At 41.4% G+C, this 19466-nt stretch overlaps 1 protein-coding gene across 2 annotated transcripts in view; it reads right to left on the reverse strand.

Moving 5' to 3' along the window:
- myocd (myocardin) overlaps positions 1 to 19466 on the reverse strand; it is a 120581-nt gene continuing 101115 nt past the window's right edge. For both annotated transcript variants that reach the window (XM_059531707.1, XM_059531708.1), the window contains 9 exons: positions 15314 to 15489; positions 13053 to 13148; positions 12656 to 12933; positions 8722 to 8866; positions 6993 to 7826; positions 6065 to 6214; positions 4914 to 5042; positions 1512 to 1569; positions 1 to 1092 (listed from right to left, as the gene is read on the reverse strand). In XM_059531707.1, the coding sequence (XP_059387690.1) occupies positions 575 to 1092; positions 1512 to 1569; positions 4914 to 5042; positions 6065 to 6214; positions 6993 to 7826; positions 8722 to 8866; positions 12656 to 12933; positions 13053 to 13148; positions 15314 to 15489 (2384 nt within the window). In that variant the 3' untranslated portion in view covers positions 1 to 574. The remainder of the gene's footprint in view (positions 1093 to 1511; positions 1570 to 4913; positions 5043 to 6064; positions 6215 to 6992; positions 7827 to 8721; positions 8867 to 12655; positions 12934 to 13052; positions 13149 to 15313; positions 15490 to 19466) is intronic.

Here is a 19466-nt window from a genome sequence, read left to right on the forward strand (position 1 = left end):
AATCACAATTCTGAGGAAAAAAAAAAGTTAAAATTCTGATATTATATCTTGTAATTCAGACTTTCTAAAAATCGTGGAAGACGTCAGCATTGTGAAATAAAAAGACACAATTATCGTTATTTTTTATCCAATGACAGAAACAGGCTTCCGTATCACGTGTAAAAACCAAAGGTTTGCGCTCTCAAAATAAATTAATCACATGACGATGACAGGAAGGAATTAAATGCTCATAAAAAGTGACATCCTACTGTAAGCTGAAGGTGCAAGTGTGAATTCATATTTACAACAGCACAAGAGAGTGCACGTGATATACTAGTGTGATGCATTAATATGTGTTTTTCCCACACCACAAATGTGCAGACGAAAAAAAAATTATTAAGTTGCTTTCATATATTTACAGACGGATGGTATGGACGTCTCGGTTCGATTTCCATTTGGAGCGTCTTTCTGTTTCCAGTAATCAAAACATCTTTGCCAGAATCCACAGTCAAAACAATTCAAGTTTTGATGGAACGTGATAAAACAGTTTTAAACACTGGCTCTGGGGATCTGGGTGTGGACGTGATGTTCCTCCTCACCAGTGCTCCAGGTGCAGGTCCATGGCCGAGTTCAGGCCGATGTCGGTCACGTCCAGGAACTCGGTGTTGAAGATGCTCGGCCCGGACGGAGGCAGGCCGTTGTGGAAGGTGTTGGCGGAGCTGGGCAGAGTCAGATCCAGCCATTCCATTGTCTCCCAAGGCGACTCTGCGAAGGTCATTCCGAGGCCGTGGCCCTCGGCGGCAACCGCGGAGATCTTTCCGGCCGTGGGCGATACAGGGGTACCCATCATGTCACGGCTGTTGAATCCATCAGCCGCCTCCTCCAAGCGTCCGTCCACAGCGGGCATTTTCAGGAGCGCCGCGTCTCCTTGTGTCCGGCTCATGGGGCTCAGCAGCCCCTCCAGATGAGCGTCTCCGTGAGCCACTGCATGATCGTAAGCAAGCATGGAGGGCGACATGTGACTGTAGTGTCGGGGGAACTTGGGCGAAACTGTAAGGTGAGGCACAACTTTGGTTACAGGAGACCTCTCTTCTTTGGCGTTAGCTGGCATTTCTTTAAAACAAGACAATGACAGCACAAAGAGTGACTTTAATAGTCAATAACAGCTGGGTGTTACTGTGTGAAGTGAGAGGCCTTGTGAACCTTTCATTTAGGTCTAAAGGGATAGTTCACCCAAAAATGAAAATTCTGTCATCGTTTATACACCATAAAGTTGTTCCAAATCTGCAGAATAAAAAAGGTATTTTAAAGAATGTTGGAAGCCAAACAGTTTCTAGTGACCATTAACTTTCATATTATCAAATAATAATAATAATAATAATAATAATATGGCTTCCATCAACTGTTTGGATACCAATATTCTTCACAATATCTTATTTTGTGTTCAGCAGGAGAAAGAAACTCCTACAGGTTTGGAACAACATGAAGGCGAGTAAATAACTAAACTCAAAAGCTGATGAGGAGAGACTCACCTCCGCTCTCGATGAGGACGTCTAGAAGCTCATCCATCTGCTGGCTGCGCGACATCTGCTGCAAGAACATCACAGGATCATTTAATCGTGTTCAACACATTTGTGACACATTCCATGCCTTTGCTTTAACCCTCATGATGCACTGGGGTCCGTTTTGGCCAGAAAGAGAGACAAAAAAATAGGCAGTTTTTAGTAAGGGAACCAAACATTTTCAACGGCTTGAAGACCCTCAATATACACATCATTTACAGTAGTTGTTTAAGTAGTTTTTTTTACCCCCGTAAATTTTTCACTCTGTTATATTGCAGCCATTTGCTAAAATCATCTAAGTTAATTTTTTTCCTCAATGTATACACAGCACCCCATATTGACAGAAAAACAGAATTGTTGACATTTTTGCAGATTTATTAAAAAAGAAAAACTGAAATATCACATGGTCCTAAGTATTCAGACCCTTTGCTCAGTATTTAGTAGAAGCACCCTTTGGATCTAATACAGCCATGAATCTTTTTGGGAAAGATGCAACAAGTTTTTCACACCTGGATTTGTGGATCCTCTGCCATTCCTCCTTCGCTAAATGCTAAACGTTGGTGGACAGCCATTTTCAGGTCTCTCCAGAGATGCTCAATTGGGTTTAAGTCAGGGCTCTGGCTGGGCCATTCAAGAACAGTCACGGAGTTGTTGTGAAGCCACTCCTTTGTTATTTTAGCTGTGTTCTTAGGGTCATTGTCTTGTTGTTAGGCGAACCTTCGTCCCAGTCTGAGGTCCTGAGCACTCTGGAGAAGGTTTCATCCAGGATATCCCTGTAATTGGCCACATTCATCTTTCCCTCGATTGCAACCAGTCGTCCAGTCCCTGCAGCTGATAAACACCCCCACAGCATGATGCTGCCACCACCAGTCCTTCAGGTGTTTTTTAGCAAACTCCATGGGGGCTTTCATGTGTCTTTCACTGAGGAGAGGCTTCCGTTGGGTCACTCTGCCATAAAGCCCCGACTGGTGGAGGGCTGCAGTGATGGTTGACTTTCTACAACTTTCTCCCATCTCCCGACTGCATCTCTGGAGCTCAGCCACAGTGATCTTTGGGTTCTTCTTTACCTCTCTCACCAAGGCTCTTCTCCTCCGATGGCTCAGTTCGGTCGTGCGGCCAGCTCTAGGAAGGGTTCTGGTCATCCGAAACGTCTTCCATTTAAGGATTATGGAGGCCACTGTGCTCTTACGAACCTTAAGTGCAGCAGAATTGTTTTTGTAACCTTGGCCAGATCTGTGCCTTGCCACAATTCTGTCTCTGAGCTCTTCAGGCAGTTCCTTTGACCTCATGATTCTCATTTGCTCTGACATGCACTGTGAGCTGTAAGCTCTTATATAGACAGGTGTAGAACCATCTCAAGGATGATCAGAAGAAATGGACAGCACCTGAGTTAAATATATGAGTGTCACAGCAAAGGGTCTGAATACTTAGGACCATGTGATATTTCAGTTTTTCTTTTTTAATAAATCTGCAAAAATGTCAACAATTCTGTGTTTTTCTGTCTATATGGGGTGCTGTGTGTACATTAATGAGGAAAAAAATTAACTTAAATGATTTTAGCAAATGGCTGCAATATAACAAAGAGTGAAACATTTAAGGGGGTCTGAATACTTTCTGTACCCACTGTGTGTGTGTGTGTATATATATATATATATATATATATATATATATATATATATATAAAGGGGTAAATGCAGTAGTAACATGGCAATAATATTCAAATCGTTGATTTATTTTATAATTTTTTCTTTCAAAAATCAAAAGAAATTTCTGATCAGATTTACTATGGTTTTAGTTTAGTTTTATAAAATAATGCTTTGGGAACAAACAGACATGGAATGTGAAAACAGTATACAGATTTTGAATGCATTACGAGGGTTAAGAGTGTTAAATGTATGAACAGATTTTGTAGCAGACAGTATTCAAATGTGCGAACTGGAACTGGTTACGCCTAGACTTTTTGGCAAATTCTTGTTTTTGCAGGCGGTTTCAAGGACAACAATCACTAGAAAGTACAGCAGGGTTTCCCAAACTGACATTGTGGGTTTATAATACCTATAACAATTAGTTTTAATAATATGAGCAGCAGCATATAATATCTATATATAGTTATGGTTATAGTTTAAAACAACAACAATACTACTACCAAATAATAATAAATATTATTATTATTAAATTAGCTTGAGTTCCTAAAGCACCAGTGTGAAAATTTATCAATTTTATAAATGTTATAATAACTTAAAATGATCAAAAATAATACTTTATATATATATATATATATATATAATACTAAACTAGTAATAATAATTTATTTTATTATAACAATGTTTGTAATATATTGATAGAATAATATTTTAGTATATAACACTTTATATATATATTTTTATTATTATTATTATTATTATTATTCAATATACTGGGTTCCTAAAACACAAAGGTGAATGTAATGTTAAACTATAAAGAGATTGGAGTTCACTTCAAAATCCAAACGTAGAGTCAAAATAAAACAATAATTTAATAGTATTTAATATTTTAATAATAATTACCTATAATACTTAAAGGGTTACTCCACCCCAAAATAAAAAGTGTCATTAAACACTTACCCCCATGTCGTTCCAAACCCGTAAAAGCTTAGTTCGTCTTCAGAACACAATGTAAGATATTTTGGATGAAAGCCGGGAGGCTTGTGACTGTCCCAGAGACTGCCAAGTAACTTACTTTTCTGGACCTTGACAGTGTATGAAAGACATCATCAGAATAGTCCATCTGTCATCAGTAGTTCAACTGTAACATTATGAAGCAACCAGAATACTTTTTGTATGCAAAGAAAACAAACTTCTTGCTTTCAGCAGAGATTCTCCAAAATGGTGCTACGGTGATGCAAAGAGGCAAAGGAGATGAATTGTTGAATGAAGTCATTCTTTTTGTTGTCTTCATGCACAAAAAGTATTCTCGTCGCTTCATAACGTTACTTTTGAATCATCGATGGCAGATGAACTATAATGATGATGTCTTTCATACTCTTTTGGACCATGAAAGTGTAAGTTACTTGGCAGTCTCTGGGACAGTCACAAGCCTCCCGGCTTTCATCCAAAATATCTTACATTGTGTTCCGAAGACGAACTAAGCTTTTACGGTTTGGAACGACATGGGGGTAAGTGTTTAATGACAACATTTTTATTTTGGGGTGGAGTATACCTTTAATAATAACAATATTACTTGGTGATAATTAGTCTGAGGTTTGGGTTTAGGAATCCCTGCAGTACACTGATGCAGCGCTGTGCGTCTCCACGCAGTCAGTGAAGCTGTAGAGACGCAGGCAGAAGCTCTGAGAGCGTGAGCAGCGTGAGAGCGCATCCTGAGCTGCTTTACCTGTTTCACTGCATCCTCATAACACGGCGGCCCTTTACTGCCGGAGGCAGGGGGATCTGAGCTACAGAAGGCAGTGCTGGATGTAGGAGACTTGGGCTCAACGTGCCGCGGAGAGAGAGACAGAGCCTCCTACAGGAGACAGGGCCAAAGGTTACACCTCTGAGGAGCCCAGCTCTCTGATCACTGTGTGTGTGTGTGTGTGTGTGCGCGGTGGCACCGAATCTATCAAGATGCTTCCTCAGCAGGACGCTCTGACCTCTGACCTCTGACCCAGTGACAATAAACACATCACCCATGTGTGTGGGCATGTGCTGACATCACATGATCATTGAGCAGCACGTGATTAAACAAACATACACGACCAGCCAAACATTAGGAATTCTGAAGAGTTTTTAATGTTTTTGAAAGAAGGCTGCATTAATTTAATAAAAAAAATACAGTACAAACTGTGAAATATTGTGGTATAAAATAACTTTTCTATGTGAATATATCTTAAAGTGTAATTTATTCCTGTGATCAGAGCTGTATTTTCAGCATCATTCCTCCAGTCTTCAGTGTCACATGATCTTCAGAAATCATTCTAATATGCTGATTTACTGCTCAAGAAACATTTCTGATTATTATCAATGTTGAAAACAGTTGTGCTGCTTCATGTTTTTGTGGAAACTGTGATACATTTTATTTTTCAGGATTCATTGATGAATAGAAAGTTCAAAAGAACTGCATTTATTTGCAGAAATAGAAATCTTTTGTAACATTATAAACGTCTTTGTCACTTTTGATCATGAATAAAAGTATGTCTTTTATTTTGTTTAAATGACCCCAAACTTTTGAATGGTAATGTATGAAAATTCAGCTTCGATCACAGAAATAATTGACATTTTACACGTAGAATTCATTTACTTTATATTGTAAAAATATTTGACAATATTACAGTATTTACAGTATTTTTGATCAAATAAATGCGCGGAAGAGTCTTATCAAAAACATGAAAAAATCTGAATTATTCCGAACTTTTGGCCATTTGCGCTCATGGATTGAGATGCATGGTTGATACAGTGAATCCCATACTGTTACAGGAGCCGATCAGAATGTGTGAGGAGTTTTTTGCGAGGGATAAATTGGATAAATGAGTGTGATTGTTCACATACTTTCTGCTGCATGCTGCTGCTCTTGGCTTTGGTGGATGCTCTGGCGCTGAGGTTGTTGTCTGCTGGATTCTGATGGTAAAGTGGCTGCAGGTTTCTCTGATCTGACGGATACGAGCAGCTCGCTGTCTGTCCTGCGCTCTTCTGCTGTAACTGAGAGATTTCAGCCGTTAGTCACTGAATCAAAAACAAACATGAAGAAAAGTGACTCTTTCACAAATTCCAGCTCTTAAGTACTCTTCATGTTAAATATGGTTGTTAAAAACTTTAATATAACTATAATATTGTTCAGCTCTTTATATAAAGTTGTATATTGAAGAATATTAAACTTTATACACAAACATTTTGTGCCTGATTTCTTGTATTGTTGCAAAATGTGACTATATTATCTTTTCCTCTAATCTGATAAATGTGACTATGAGGAATAATATTAAGATATTATATCCATTAACTTTCATGTAAATCTTCTTCAAAACAATGTACGTTGTGAAAAGTGCTATACAATTTATTTATTTTTTGGTTAAATCTAATGACATCAAATGTCATGTTGTGCAATTATTGCATTAAAAATGAAATTTTCCTTAAATCCTCAACTTGTGTTAAAGCACACACCTTTTATTACAATTTTAGTTTTGGATATTTTAGTACATCACCTTAAACTGAAAGAAAATGAAAAATGTTGCTTTGAAAACTAAAATAAGTTTAAGGTGTTCTATATTTTGTTTTATTTTTTATTTCAAGTTATGAAAATGTATTTATGGTTTTAGTTGTAGTTAACTATAATAATCGTGTTGTGAATGAATGAGAAGGTGAATTGAATTGTTGACATCACTGAATCACTGTTTTCTTGTCCATAAGTGTAAAGCTGTATTGTCTAAACTGTTACAGAGATCGATGTGACTTGTGTGACAGATGTGTGTGTGTGGATCACCTGTACGTTGTGTGCGGCTCTGCTTGTGTTCTGAGGCAGTGTGTGCGAGTCTCTCAGCAGGTACGGCTGGCCGGGGGACGAGGGGCTGCTGGAGGCTTTGGTGACGGGCGAGTCTTCAGGAGAACACTGAGGGCTCAGGAACGCAGACAGGCCGGCGGGGCTCGCAGATGGCGGCGCAGCGTGCAGATTGCAGTGAGCCATGCAGCTGCCTTTCATCTGCTTGGCAGCCAGAGGACAGCTGGACACCACCTGCTCCTGCTTGATGGACACGCCGTAGAACTGCTGCATCTGCGCAGGAGGCTGGAGATGCATCATGTGCTGCGGTGGAGCAGGACAGTCCTGCACGCGCTTCCTCTTGTGCAGCTGCATGCGCAGCTCCTCCACCTGCCTCTGCTCCTGATGCAGCTTCCACGTCAGCTCCTCGATCACCTTCTGCTTCTCCACCAGCATCTTGTCCTTCTCGGCGTCCGGTCCCAGTGTGCTATGACCCTCGTCTGCGCTCAGCTGGGCCGGCGACGGCTGCAGGCCGAACTGCGGCGAGGACATGGTGACGTCGCTAAAGCTGTCAGGCAGCGAGCCGCTGACAGAGAGATCGGATGAGGCTGGAGAGATGGGTGGTGTGGAGCCGCTGCTGCAGAACGGGTAGAAGCCGGCGCCGTGCGACTGGTAGGACGAGAGCGATCCGGTGGGCGTCACGGGGAACGCAGCTGCGCTGACGTCTGCAGAAGCGGCCGGAGAAGAGTCTTTGAAGGGCCGCAGACGCTCTATGAGCGCCGTCTTAGTGCCAGACACGGGCAGACCGCGGATCCGCAGCTGCTGCCTGAGTTCAGACACCTGGCAACACACAGCAGAAAAACGATAGCTGCTGGGTTAAATGTTTAATCCTCATAATGCATTTAAAATTTGAATAATGTTTTCACATTCTGAGTATGTTTGGACCCAGATAAGACCCAATGAGTCATAACGATTTTTTTTTATTTATTAACATCATATTGCATCTTTGAATGTTATTACCATGTTATTAACGGTTTTAGCCACCTTATATTTATATACTATATAAAAATGAGAAATTCTTTGAAGTTATAAAATTACACATGAACACACCATTTCTTTCTATTCTGTTGAGGAATTTTCTTTGAATATATCATTGTATGATAATTATGAGAGCATATAATCTTAAATTTACCAGGAATAAATCCATTGGAATGAATAGGATTTAAATAAATTCCTTTGTTTTTATAACTCTTAAAAAATATAGCTTAAAAAAAAAAATATATATATATATTTTTTTTTTACTTGCATAAACATGTAAAACTAAATTTCAATAGTTATAAATCTTAAAAAAAAAAACCCAGATGATTGAATGAATGTGTGTTTTTGAAGTTTTGTTTCCTTACTAAAAATCTAAGCACTGGTCAGTTTGGGGTTGTCAACAAAATCAAGAATTTCGAACATTAATTCATCCAATTAGATTTATGTTGTGGAAAAGTAGGTGCACATTTAATGAGACAATGCCTCATTTGCATATTTAAACATAACATTTCAGATATCTTTTAATGCGAGACATTTGTCTGAATGTACTGTGATTAATCAGCTGGTTTAGTATGCTGATACCCTTTAGAGAGACCTGTAGTGTTGACCCACACCTTCCTCTTTAAAATCTACAAGCTTCCAGATCTTTAACCCCTTCATGGCATCACGAGGTGACGTGTCAAAGCGCAGCACTCACCTTCAGGTCGTCCAGGTTGGCGGGCAGCGGTCCGGGTCTGAGCGGGCTGATGGACGGGTTGCAGTAGCTGCTCTTCACTGGAGACGAGGAGCTGCTGCTGGTCTGGACGCTGGACGCACATGATGACTGCTGTTCACCGGACGCCCTGTTACACACAAAAACACAGTTATGCTTCTCATCATCAGAAGCCTACCTTAACAATGAATTAAAAGGGAACTTTGAAAACATTTTTTATCTATACTTCTGTTCAAATATTTGGGGTCTGTAAGATTTTTAATGTTTTTGAAGCTCTGCATGTTACGATCGGTGTTACCAAAAACACGGAGAGGGAACCAATAGCAGGTAAGTCATTTATTAAAGGGTAATCCACAGGGGTAAACGGTCCAGGCAGAGTCAAAACCAGAATATCCAAACAACATGAAAACAAGACAAGAAGACAAGGCAAGACTGAATCGACGGACATGAATAATCATAGGACATTAAACAAGGACTCCGTAACACAGACTCAGACAGACCGGGTATAAATACACAGAAGGATAATGAGGGAACAGGAGACAGGTGGGGAACAATCAATTACTAAACAGGAGAAAGGTGACCAAATAAGGGAAGTGATAAGTGATAAGGAGAAAGACACCGTGAGAAAGGAGAACACCTAGTGGAAACCCAGGGAACACAACCCAGACACTGTGACAGGACCCGCCCTCTACGGAGCTGCTCCCAGACGCTCCACGACAACACAGACCAGGAGGGAGGTGGACAGGTGGAGGCTCAGGGGGAGGGACGGAGGGCCAGACTCACTGAGGGGAACAGACAGAAACATAACAGAAACCAAGAAACACAAAACAGAAATCCATAATGACATCAAGTGGCGCCCCCCAGGGCGGAGCAGAAAACCACCACAGCAGTGTGGTCAAGGCGGAAGCCCCCCAGGGCGGAGCAGAAGACCACCACAACCGTGTGGTCAGGACGGAAGCCCCCCAGGGCGGAGCAGAAGACCACCACAACCGTGTGGTCAGGACCAGAGCCCCCCAAGGCGGGAAGCAGAAGACCACCACCTCCTTGTGGACGAAGCCAGAGTCCTCCAGGGCGGAGCGGAAGACCCCCACAACCGTGTGGTCAGGGCGGAAGGCCCCCAGGGCGGAGCAGAAGACCACCACAGCCGTGTGGTCAGGACCAGAGCCCCCCAAGGCGGAGCAGACCTCCGTGCGACTGGACCAACGGGACGACGAAACTCTGGTAATCCCCTGGTGTCCTTACTGGACTCCAGAAGATTGGTGCTGGCCTGACACTGCTCATGAAGATCATTGGTGACTTGCCTTTGTTCATGAAGATCAGAGGTGACTTGACTTGACTCTGAAAGGTCAACGGTGACCAGCCTAGTCTCTGGAGGATCCGCGGTGACCAGCCCTGACTCTGGAGGATCAGCGGTGACTAGCCCTGACTCTGGAGGATCAGCGGTGACTAGCCCTGACTCTGGAGGATCAGCGGTGACTAGCCCTGACTCTGGAGGATCAGCGGTGACTAGCCCTGACTCTGGAGGATCAGCGGTGACTAGCCCTGACTCTGGAGGATCAGCGGTGACTAGCCCTGACTCTGGAGGATCAGCGGTGACTAGCCCTGACTCTGGAGGATCAGCGGTGACTAGCCCTGACTCTGGAGGATCAGCGGTGACTAGCCCTGACTCTGGAGGATCAGCGGTGACTAGCCCTGACTCTGGAGGGTCAACTGGCACCTGACTCGACTCTGGAGGGTCAACTGGCACCTGACTCGACGCTGGAGGGTCAACTGGCACCTGACTCGACGCTGGAGGGTCAACTGGCACCTGACTCGACGCTGGAGGGTCAACTGGCACTGGCAATTTGGGCATTGGCGCTGGGTTAGCGGCCATCTTGTGCTGTGGCGCTAGGCTGACGGCCATCTTGTGCTGTGGCGCTAGGCTGACGGCCATCTTGTGCTGTGGCGCTAGGCTGACGGCCATCTTGTGCTGTGGCGTTTTACTGACGGCCATCTTGTGCTGTGGCGCTAGGCTGACACCCATCTTGGGCTGTGGCGCTGAACCGGTGGCCAATTTGGGCATTGGCGCTGGGCTGGCGGCCATCTTGGGCTGTGGCGCTGGAACGGTGGCCAATTTGGGCATTGGCGCTGGGTTAGCGGCCATCTTGTGCTGTGGCGCTTGGCTGGAAGCCATCTTGGGCAGTGGTACTGGACTGGCGGCCATCTTGGGTTGTGGCGCTTGGCTGGTTGCCATCCTGTACTGTGGCGCTGGACCGGTGGCCAATTTGGGCATTGGCGCTGGGTTAGCGGCCATCTTGTGCTGTGGCGCTTGGCTGGTTGCCATCCTGGGCAGTGGTGCTGGGCTGACGACCACCCCGCCGGAAGAGACAGAAGTGGCTGGGGCATCCCACCGAAGCCGATGCTGCAGGTAGCGCACAAATTCCCAGAATTCCAGTGTCTCTAACTGCGCCATCTCCTCCTGAGACACTGGATCATCCAGCCCGCCATTGAAATAGTCCTTGAGGGCCGCATCGTTGTAGCCCATGTCCTCGGCCAGAGACCAGAACACCTGAGCCAGGGCACCCGCTTCATTGCCCTCTTGGCGGAGGGCGGTCAACCGAAGGTACTTGGTCCGCCCCTCCGCCATCTTGGCTGGGGAACGGAAAAATGACATACCGCTGGTTCCTACTGTGACGGAGTCCTTCTGTCACGATCGGTGTTACCGAAAACACGGAGAGGGAACCAATAGCAGGTAAGTCATTTATTAAAGGGTAATCCACAGGGGTAAACAGTCCAGGCAGGGTCAAAACCAGAATATCCAAACAACATGAAAACAAGACAAGAAGACAAGGCAAGGGCAAGACTGAATTGACGGACATGAATAATCATAGGACATTAAACAAGGACTCCATAACACAGACTCAGACAGACCGGGTATAAATACACAGAAGGATAATGAGGGAACAGGAGACAGGTGGGGAACAACCAATTACTAAACAGGAGGAAGGTGACCAAATAAGGGAACAGGAAGTGATAAGGAGAAAGACACCGTGAGAAAGGAGGACACCTAGTGGAAACCCAGGGAACACAACCCAGACACTGTGACACTGCAAGGCTGCATTTGTTTGATCAAATGTATTTTCTATGTGAATATATGTTAAAAAGTAATTTATTTCTGTGTTGTGCAGCTGTATTTTAAGCATCATTACTTTGATGGTAGTATATATATATATAATTCTAATATTCTGATTTGCTGCTCAAGAAGCAATATTATTATTATTATTACTACATTACATTGTGGAAACCATCGTATATTTTATTTTTCCAGATTCTTTGCTGAATAGAAATTTAAAATAACGAAATTTATTTGAAATAGAAAATGTTCCTGAATGCATCCTTAATGAATAAGTTTTATTTTTTTAATCTTACTGACCTCATGTAGACACACTATTATTCAAATGCTTGGGGTTGGTATAAAGACTGAAAGGTCAGGTGTGTAAACTCAAAAAAATAAACTCAAGAAGTCAATGAAGCAGAAAATAATTCCACTCTTAATCCGAGGAAACTTTCACAGTAAAGACATTTCCTCCCTCTAACACTTGCACTCTATTCTATTTCTATTGTAACCACTTGTTTTCTTTTTCTTTTATATAGCATTCCCTATTATTTCTCTTTTCTACTTTTCTTTAAAAACTTTTTTATTTATTATATATATAAAAAAAAACTTGCATACTGCGTTAGGCTAACCGAAACTAGCCGTAGTGCTTGCATATTATTGCTCTTTTGTTGGTTTTGATTGCTTCTATTGTCCTCGCTTTGGAAAGAATTGTCTGCTTAATGATTAAGTGTAAATGCCAAACCATCTTCAGTCAATGAACTGAGTGTATGTCTGTAATCAGGAGATGGTGAAAGAGACACGTTGAAGCAGTGCTGGCCTCACTTGTTGAGCGTGCTCTGGTTGAGGGTCTGGTAGCTGAAGCTCTGCTGCTGATGTGAGTGTGAGTGTGAGCTCTGCTGGTGTTTCTGCTGGCTGAGGATCTGCAGCTGGAGGAAGAGCTGCTGCTGCTGCAGGAGACGTGCGTACGCTGAGTCCATCTGCGGCGGAGGAGATTTCTCTGCCTTCTGGTCCGGCGGGATGTACTGGTGGTACTTCAGCTTCTTTACTTTAGGCTTGATGTCTTTGGGTTTCTTGTGGCGGTTCTTCTCAGACATTTTGGACTGCAGAGGAATCGAAAAACCTCATGAAATGAGCTGATGTTAGATTTACGTGAGTGTTTTCAACGTGAGCATTCCTCATTATCGTCGTGATTTGAGAGGGACGAGATGTTTAATCATACCTTGACTATTGCAGGAACAGGAATGGGTGGAGTTTCCTGGCTGTTGGTCATGTTCTCCTCCTGGTTTTGAGTGCTGCTGTCTTTGCTCTGAGACCCCTGAATAACAATCATATACATAAACTGTCATTAAATTATTAAAGGGGTTATATGATGCCACTAAAAAGAACATTATTTGGTGAAATGAAATGTGTTTATGTGGTTTAAGGTTCAAAAAACACATTCTTTACCACATACTGTACATTATTGTTGCTCCTCTATGCCCCGCCTTTCTGAAAAGTGAGGAGTGCTCTGATTGGCCAGCTATCCAGTTCTTTGTGATTGGCTGAATACCTCAAGCGTGTGACGGAAATGTTACGCCCATTACCTTACTGTGATTCCCTGTCCGGCCAGAGCGACGAAACATAAACATAAAACCCATTATAAACACGAAATAAACATGATTTCTAGTCGTATCCTCTTTTGGAAGGCCAAACAAAGTAATTTAGCTTTCACAGTGAAAAACACAGCATCTATACGACATGGCGGTGTGGTCGACAACAATACTACAATGAGAAAAAAAGTTATTTGAGTGAAAAATTGGGGCGGCGTTATGCAAATCTTCCCACACAGTGATGTAGAGATGTGGGGGCGTGTTAGAACGAGGCGTTTTAGGAGGGCGTGGATGAGTCTTAACTTTTATAAAGAATATCTCTTTGAATTTCAGACTTTAGTCTTTGCAACTTCACAGGTCTTCTTCATGCACCAAGAACTTGTAACACTCCGAAATTGAAATCGCATCATATGACTCCTTTAATAATAACCGAACGTCATGGCCTGTAAAGCCTGATGTGTGAAATAATAGTAAAACTATTTCTATGATCATTTAGAGCCTTAGACATTTGTGTATCAAATATGATACAGTAAACTTAGGGTAAAATAAATGGAATTACATAGAAATAATTCATTCTTTCTGCAAACTCCAAACCTTTCCATAAGTTGATATCCAGGTGACACTGTTTATAAGACATTGTTTATATCTCCCAAGTACTTTACATAAAAAAAAACCCCATGCACAAGGTGATTATTATTAAACATAATTGTATGTACATAATTTACAACTTTTGCAAGCCACAAAGCTTAAATAAATATTCCTAAGTTGTACACGCTTCTGCTCCACGTGATCTGAGCGATAGGTCATGAGGGTTTGATGCCAGGCCTCCTGACAGCTTCAGCCGATGGTTTATTACCCCTGCTGCCAGAGACGGGCAATCATTCTGAAGCCTGGAGCAACGCTAGAACAGCAGAGAGTACAATACACTTCTGATTGTGTAAGAAACACACTGGCATGCTGATCTGGGCTCAGAGTCAAAGAGCTGTCAGAAAACAACGGCTCCTCAAGAGCCTGAGCAGAACACTGCAGTTCACCAGATCACCACAGGAGGCAGAACACACGACTAATATCACCGATATCACCAGCAGTTCTCAGCTCATTTATTTACTTCAATTTAATTGAATCCATTAGACTTACAGTATATACTATCATTTAAAAGTATGGAAGTTTAACGTTTTTGAAAAAACGTTTCTTCTGCTCACCAAGGCTGCATTTATGTGATTGGAAATACAATAAAAAAAGTTTCTATGTGAATATATTTATAATTTGTTAAGAATACAGTTTCTTTAAAAAATATTATTTATTATACTTTATAATGTACTGTATGTAATGTATATAAAATATTATATATTATTTTTTTTTCTGCAAATGTGATTCTCAGAAAGGATGCATTAAATTGACCAAAATTGACAGTAAAGACATTTATGATTTCTATTTTCAAATAAATGTTGTTTTTAAAATATTTTATTCATTTTAAAAAATCCTATAAAATACAATGTATTACAGTTTCCACAAAAACATTCAACTGTTTTCAACATTGATATTAACAATCTGAAATATTTCATAATCAGTAAATCAGTATATTAGAATGATTTCTGAAGATCATGTGACACTGAAGACTGGAGGAATGATGCTGAAAATACAGCTGCACATCACAGGAATACATTACAGTTTACTGCATATACACATACAAAAAACGTTATTTTAAATTGTAATAATATTTCACTTTTACTGTATTTTGGATCAAATTAATGAAGCTTTGGTGAGCAGAATTTTTTTTGTATTTGTATTTATGGTCAAAGAAAAGCAATACAAATAATAATAATGAATTTGTTATGTGTTAATATATATTCCAGCTGTGAGTGATGTCCTGATGTACGGGGCGACTCACATGCTCGGTGCTGGTGAGTGTCGGTGAGCTCGAGCCGCTGCTCTTGTTCTCTGTGAGCACTTCGGCCGAACACTGCGACTCTTCACTGTGTGGATGATCTGGAGACAGACTCTCACTGCTGCTGTCCTCCTCAAACGCGTACGAGTCCTCCTGCTGCGGGAACTTCCCATGGTTCACTGCGGAGATACGAGAGGTGAGATACAGACTCAAACCATGGCAGATAAACTCCAACAGTGAAACAAAGAAAAGATTAGAAAAACAAATGTACAGAGAGCAGCGAACATGAACGAGACTGATTAACATCTCAACGCCAGCAGTGTTTGACAGAATTACAGCCTCTGAACACTGTGTCTGTGTAAATATTTGACTGAAAGTCTGTTTGCGTCTGATGTGTGTGTGTGTGTGTGTGTGTGTGTTAAGCGTGTGCCAGAACATCGATGCGTGTGCCTGAACGCGTCTTACCGTTTGTCATGTGCACGAGGTCGAACACTTTTGATGCAGTGTCAGCAGCTGAACAGAGCACAGGTCACAGGAGGGGTCACGAGAGGTAAGTGTGTGTGTGTGTGTGTGTGTGTGATATCTGACCATGTGAGCTGGCAGCAGCAGTGCAGGGACTGGTTTCAATCAGCACAAGCACTCTCTCAGTTAGGCACACAGACACACACACACACACACACACACACACAGACACTGGTTTCATGTTTTCTGGGTTCATTCTATAGGTGTAATGGTTTTAATGTCCCCACAAGGTCAAAAGGTACTGGTTTTACTATCTTGTGGGGACACTTGGTCCCCATATAGAGAATACCAGGTGTACTCTCTCTCTCTCTCTCTCTCTCTCTCTCTCTCTCTCTCTCTCTCTCTCTCTCATGTGAGTTATTTCCTTCTTATGTTGATGTTGGATGGTTGTGGTGTGGACATAGACTGTATAAAAACATAGACTCCCTTCTGGAGCAAGCTTCTAGCGGCCAGTCGATGAATTACAGTTTTATCCTGCACTTCCGTGCTGGTTTCAGGAGAGAGAGCAATTTCTGAAGCTGTACCTCCTTTTCTCTAAACCCTGCACACAAAACCACAGAACATGCACACAAGACAACATTACGCATCTCAAAAACTAGTTTTATTCTTACAGTGGTGGATAGTAATTGTATAGTTCAGTCATGAAACTCTAGATGGCGCTGACTGATACGTAACTATTAACGTATTAACGTGGTATTAACGTGAAATGATTTGGCACAAGATGTTTGGTTCATGTTGCATTACATTTAAATGGTTTGCTAGCATTCCCTTGAGATTCCTGCAGTGCTTTTTTAGAGTTCCTCTGAAACCCTCCACCTTCCCCAGCTCCACCTGTATAGATCTGCTTCGGGTTTATGTGCTATTTGTGCAGCATCCGTATGTCTTAAATACTCACAGCACTGTATTGCCATATACACTGGCAGTAGTAGCAAGTTCATGTACATGCTTGCAGCAGCAGCAATAATCTACTACTATAGCAGCTTAGCATCTATTACGACCATAATACTATTACTTATTAACAATAAGACCAAATACATTAACATAGTCATAACCATTACCATGCTAACATCTTCCCAGAGTTAACTAAGTATTTTTACTCCATTACTGTACTTAAGTACAGTTTTCAAGTATCTGTACTTTACTGGAGTATTTTTATTTTGGGAAATTTATACTCTTACTTTACTACATTCCAAATCATAATCTTGTACTTTTTACTCGAAAACATGTCGTTCCACATTATTTTGGACTGGAGAAATCGTCACGCAATACGAGATGCGATAGCAATGTGCGATTTGTGAAGGAGCTGGTTCTTTTCTGTTAAAGAGCCTGTTAAAATCAGTCACTGAATTCACAGGTCTGACTCAAAATGTTCCAATAATGGGAAATCCTCTGAGCTTGAGTGCATGCGAAAGTGAAACGTTACTAATGTCAAAATTTAGCATTTATTACTTTATATGAATTTCATATTTAGGATATGAGAGTCCATTGTTTGCAAGCTAAAGCTGTTGTAAAAGGGCTGTTTAAGCCCACTGTGTGAAATGCTTAAACATAGGCATGTCCATATTTGTGTATTACCACCTGAACAGGGTTAATGTTCGATGGGGTTAATCTTAAAATAACGCAAATTAATGCCCATGCATGTACCCTGCTGCCATACCACTTTCAAATGATGGAAAAGTGTTTTTCTAAAATGCTACCACATTTTGCCAAATTTTACCTCTGTATTTATATTGTAGCTATATTTATATTTGCCTACACACTTTTCCCCTCATTTTTTTGTTATTTTCACTTGAATTATCAGTAATTATCAATAGTGATCAGTGTATGACATATTTTTTAGTAGGAGGATAGAGTATATACAATTGCAAAATAAATTAACATTCATCAGTAAGTACTTTTTACGTTTAATACTTAATAACAGCTACACAAGAGTTTTGAATAATGTGCTTAATGAAGAGAACTGGGTTTAACATTTTGCTTACAACTGCAAACTGAGTGTAAAGCAGATCATTTGCTTGCAGATTCGATATATGAGTGAATGGTTTCACTGAGTGAGCTCAACTACAGTTTTAAGTGGGTAAGCTAAGCAATTAAATAAAACTCTAATGGAAAGTGGCATCATGCCAGAAGACATGCACCTCATGCACATTTGAGAAGAGACTGTGAAAACAGCAGATTGTAGAGAAGTGTTTGTTCAACATATATTTGAATTTGACACGACAGAAGTCAAGCAGGCCCCATGGTGAGCTGAGCATCCTGGGAAGGGTGTCTCAGACGGTCGCGTCTGCTCAAACACCTTTGTAGGTGGTTCGACGGAGCCACATAAATCACGTCAAGTCAAAACAGAGAATGAGAGGGACATTCATTTGATCTCCAGCGAACAGGGTGGATCTAAATACAGCTGCTGTTTGTCTCAATAAAACACGCTGCTCCTCCAGCAGAGGTAATATAAACCTCCGTCCCAAACCTCACACGGCTTATGCAACACATTCAGCCACAGCTTCAGGGGAAACATGGACATGTTTACTTTCAGCATGTCCGAAAACACTGGATCTGAGCGCGCAACATACTGCGGTCGGACGACATAGTAAACACAGAGCGAGTTAATGCCCGTGAGCTAGAGCCCATGGCCTCCTAAATCAAATGTTGAGCCAAAGCTTGGGAGGATTGTGAGGAATCTCGCTCAACATCACTAGCGAGGAATTCACTCATGCAAAGAAGATGCAAAAAGATGCAACATAAAGTCATGATATTAATTCAGGAGTTAGTGATGCAACTCCAAACACACACCCACACACCCACACACACACACACACACACACACACACACACACACACACACACACACAATTAATTTTTGCATACAAACAGCTAAAATAATGAAGTTTAGATATTAAGTTTATTTTAGATATTAAGATATCTATATTTTTATATATCAACTTTATTATTTTAGAACAGAGTTTATTTTTCCAACCCCAATGACAGATTTTTTAAGCAAAAACCCACCTAATTTGTACTCAATTAAGATTTCCTATCTTATTCTGCTCCATGAGTACTGTAAACTTGATTTAAAGGCATATTTCATCCATAAATTGAAATGTTGTCATTATTTACTATCTCTCATGAAGTTAAAAACTGTTTTGTATTTATAGTTTTCTTTACTGTTTGGTTCCATGTCATTTATAATTTTTCTTCCATACTATGGAAGTGAATGGCTACCGTCGACTGTTTGGTTCCATATAATTTCTTTTTTTTTCTTCCATACTATGGAAGTGAATGGCTACCGTCGACTATTTGGTTCCATGCAATTTCTTTATTTTTTTCTTCGATACTATGGAAGTGAATGGCTACTGTCGACTGTTTGGTTCCATGCAATTTCTGTTTTTTTATTCGATACTATGGAAATGAATGGCTACCGTCGACTGTTTGGTTCCATGCAATCTCTGTTTTTTTATTCGATACTTTGGAAGTGAATGGCTACCGTCGACTGTTTGGTTCCATGCAATTTCTGTTTTTTTATTCGATACTATGGAAGTGAAGGGCTACCGTCGACTGTTTGGTTCCATATAATTTCTTTTTTTTTCTTCCATACTATGGAAGTGAATGGCTACCGTCGACTGTTTGGTTCCATGCA

Source organism: Carassius carassius, chromosome 40 (genome assembly GCF_963082965.1).
Source record: "Carassius carassius chromosome 40, fCarCar2.1, whole genome shotgun sequence".
Taxonomy (NCBI): domain Eukaryota; kingdom Metazoa; phylum Chordata; class Actinopteri; order Cypriniformes; family Cyprinidae; genus Carassius; species Carassius carassius.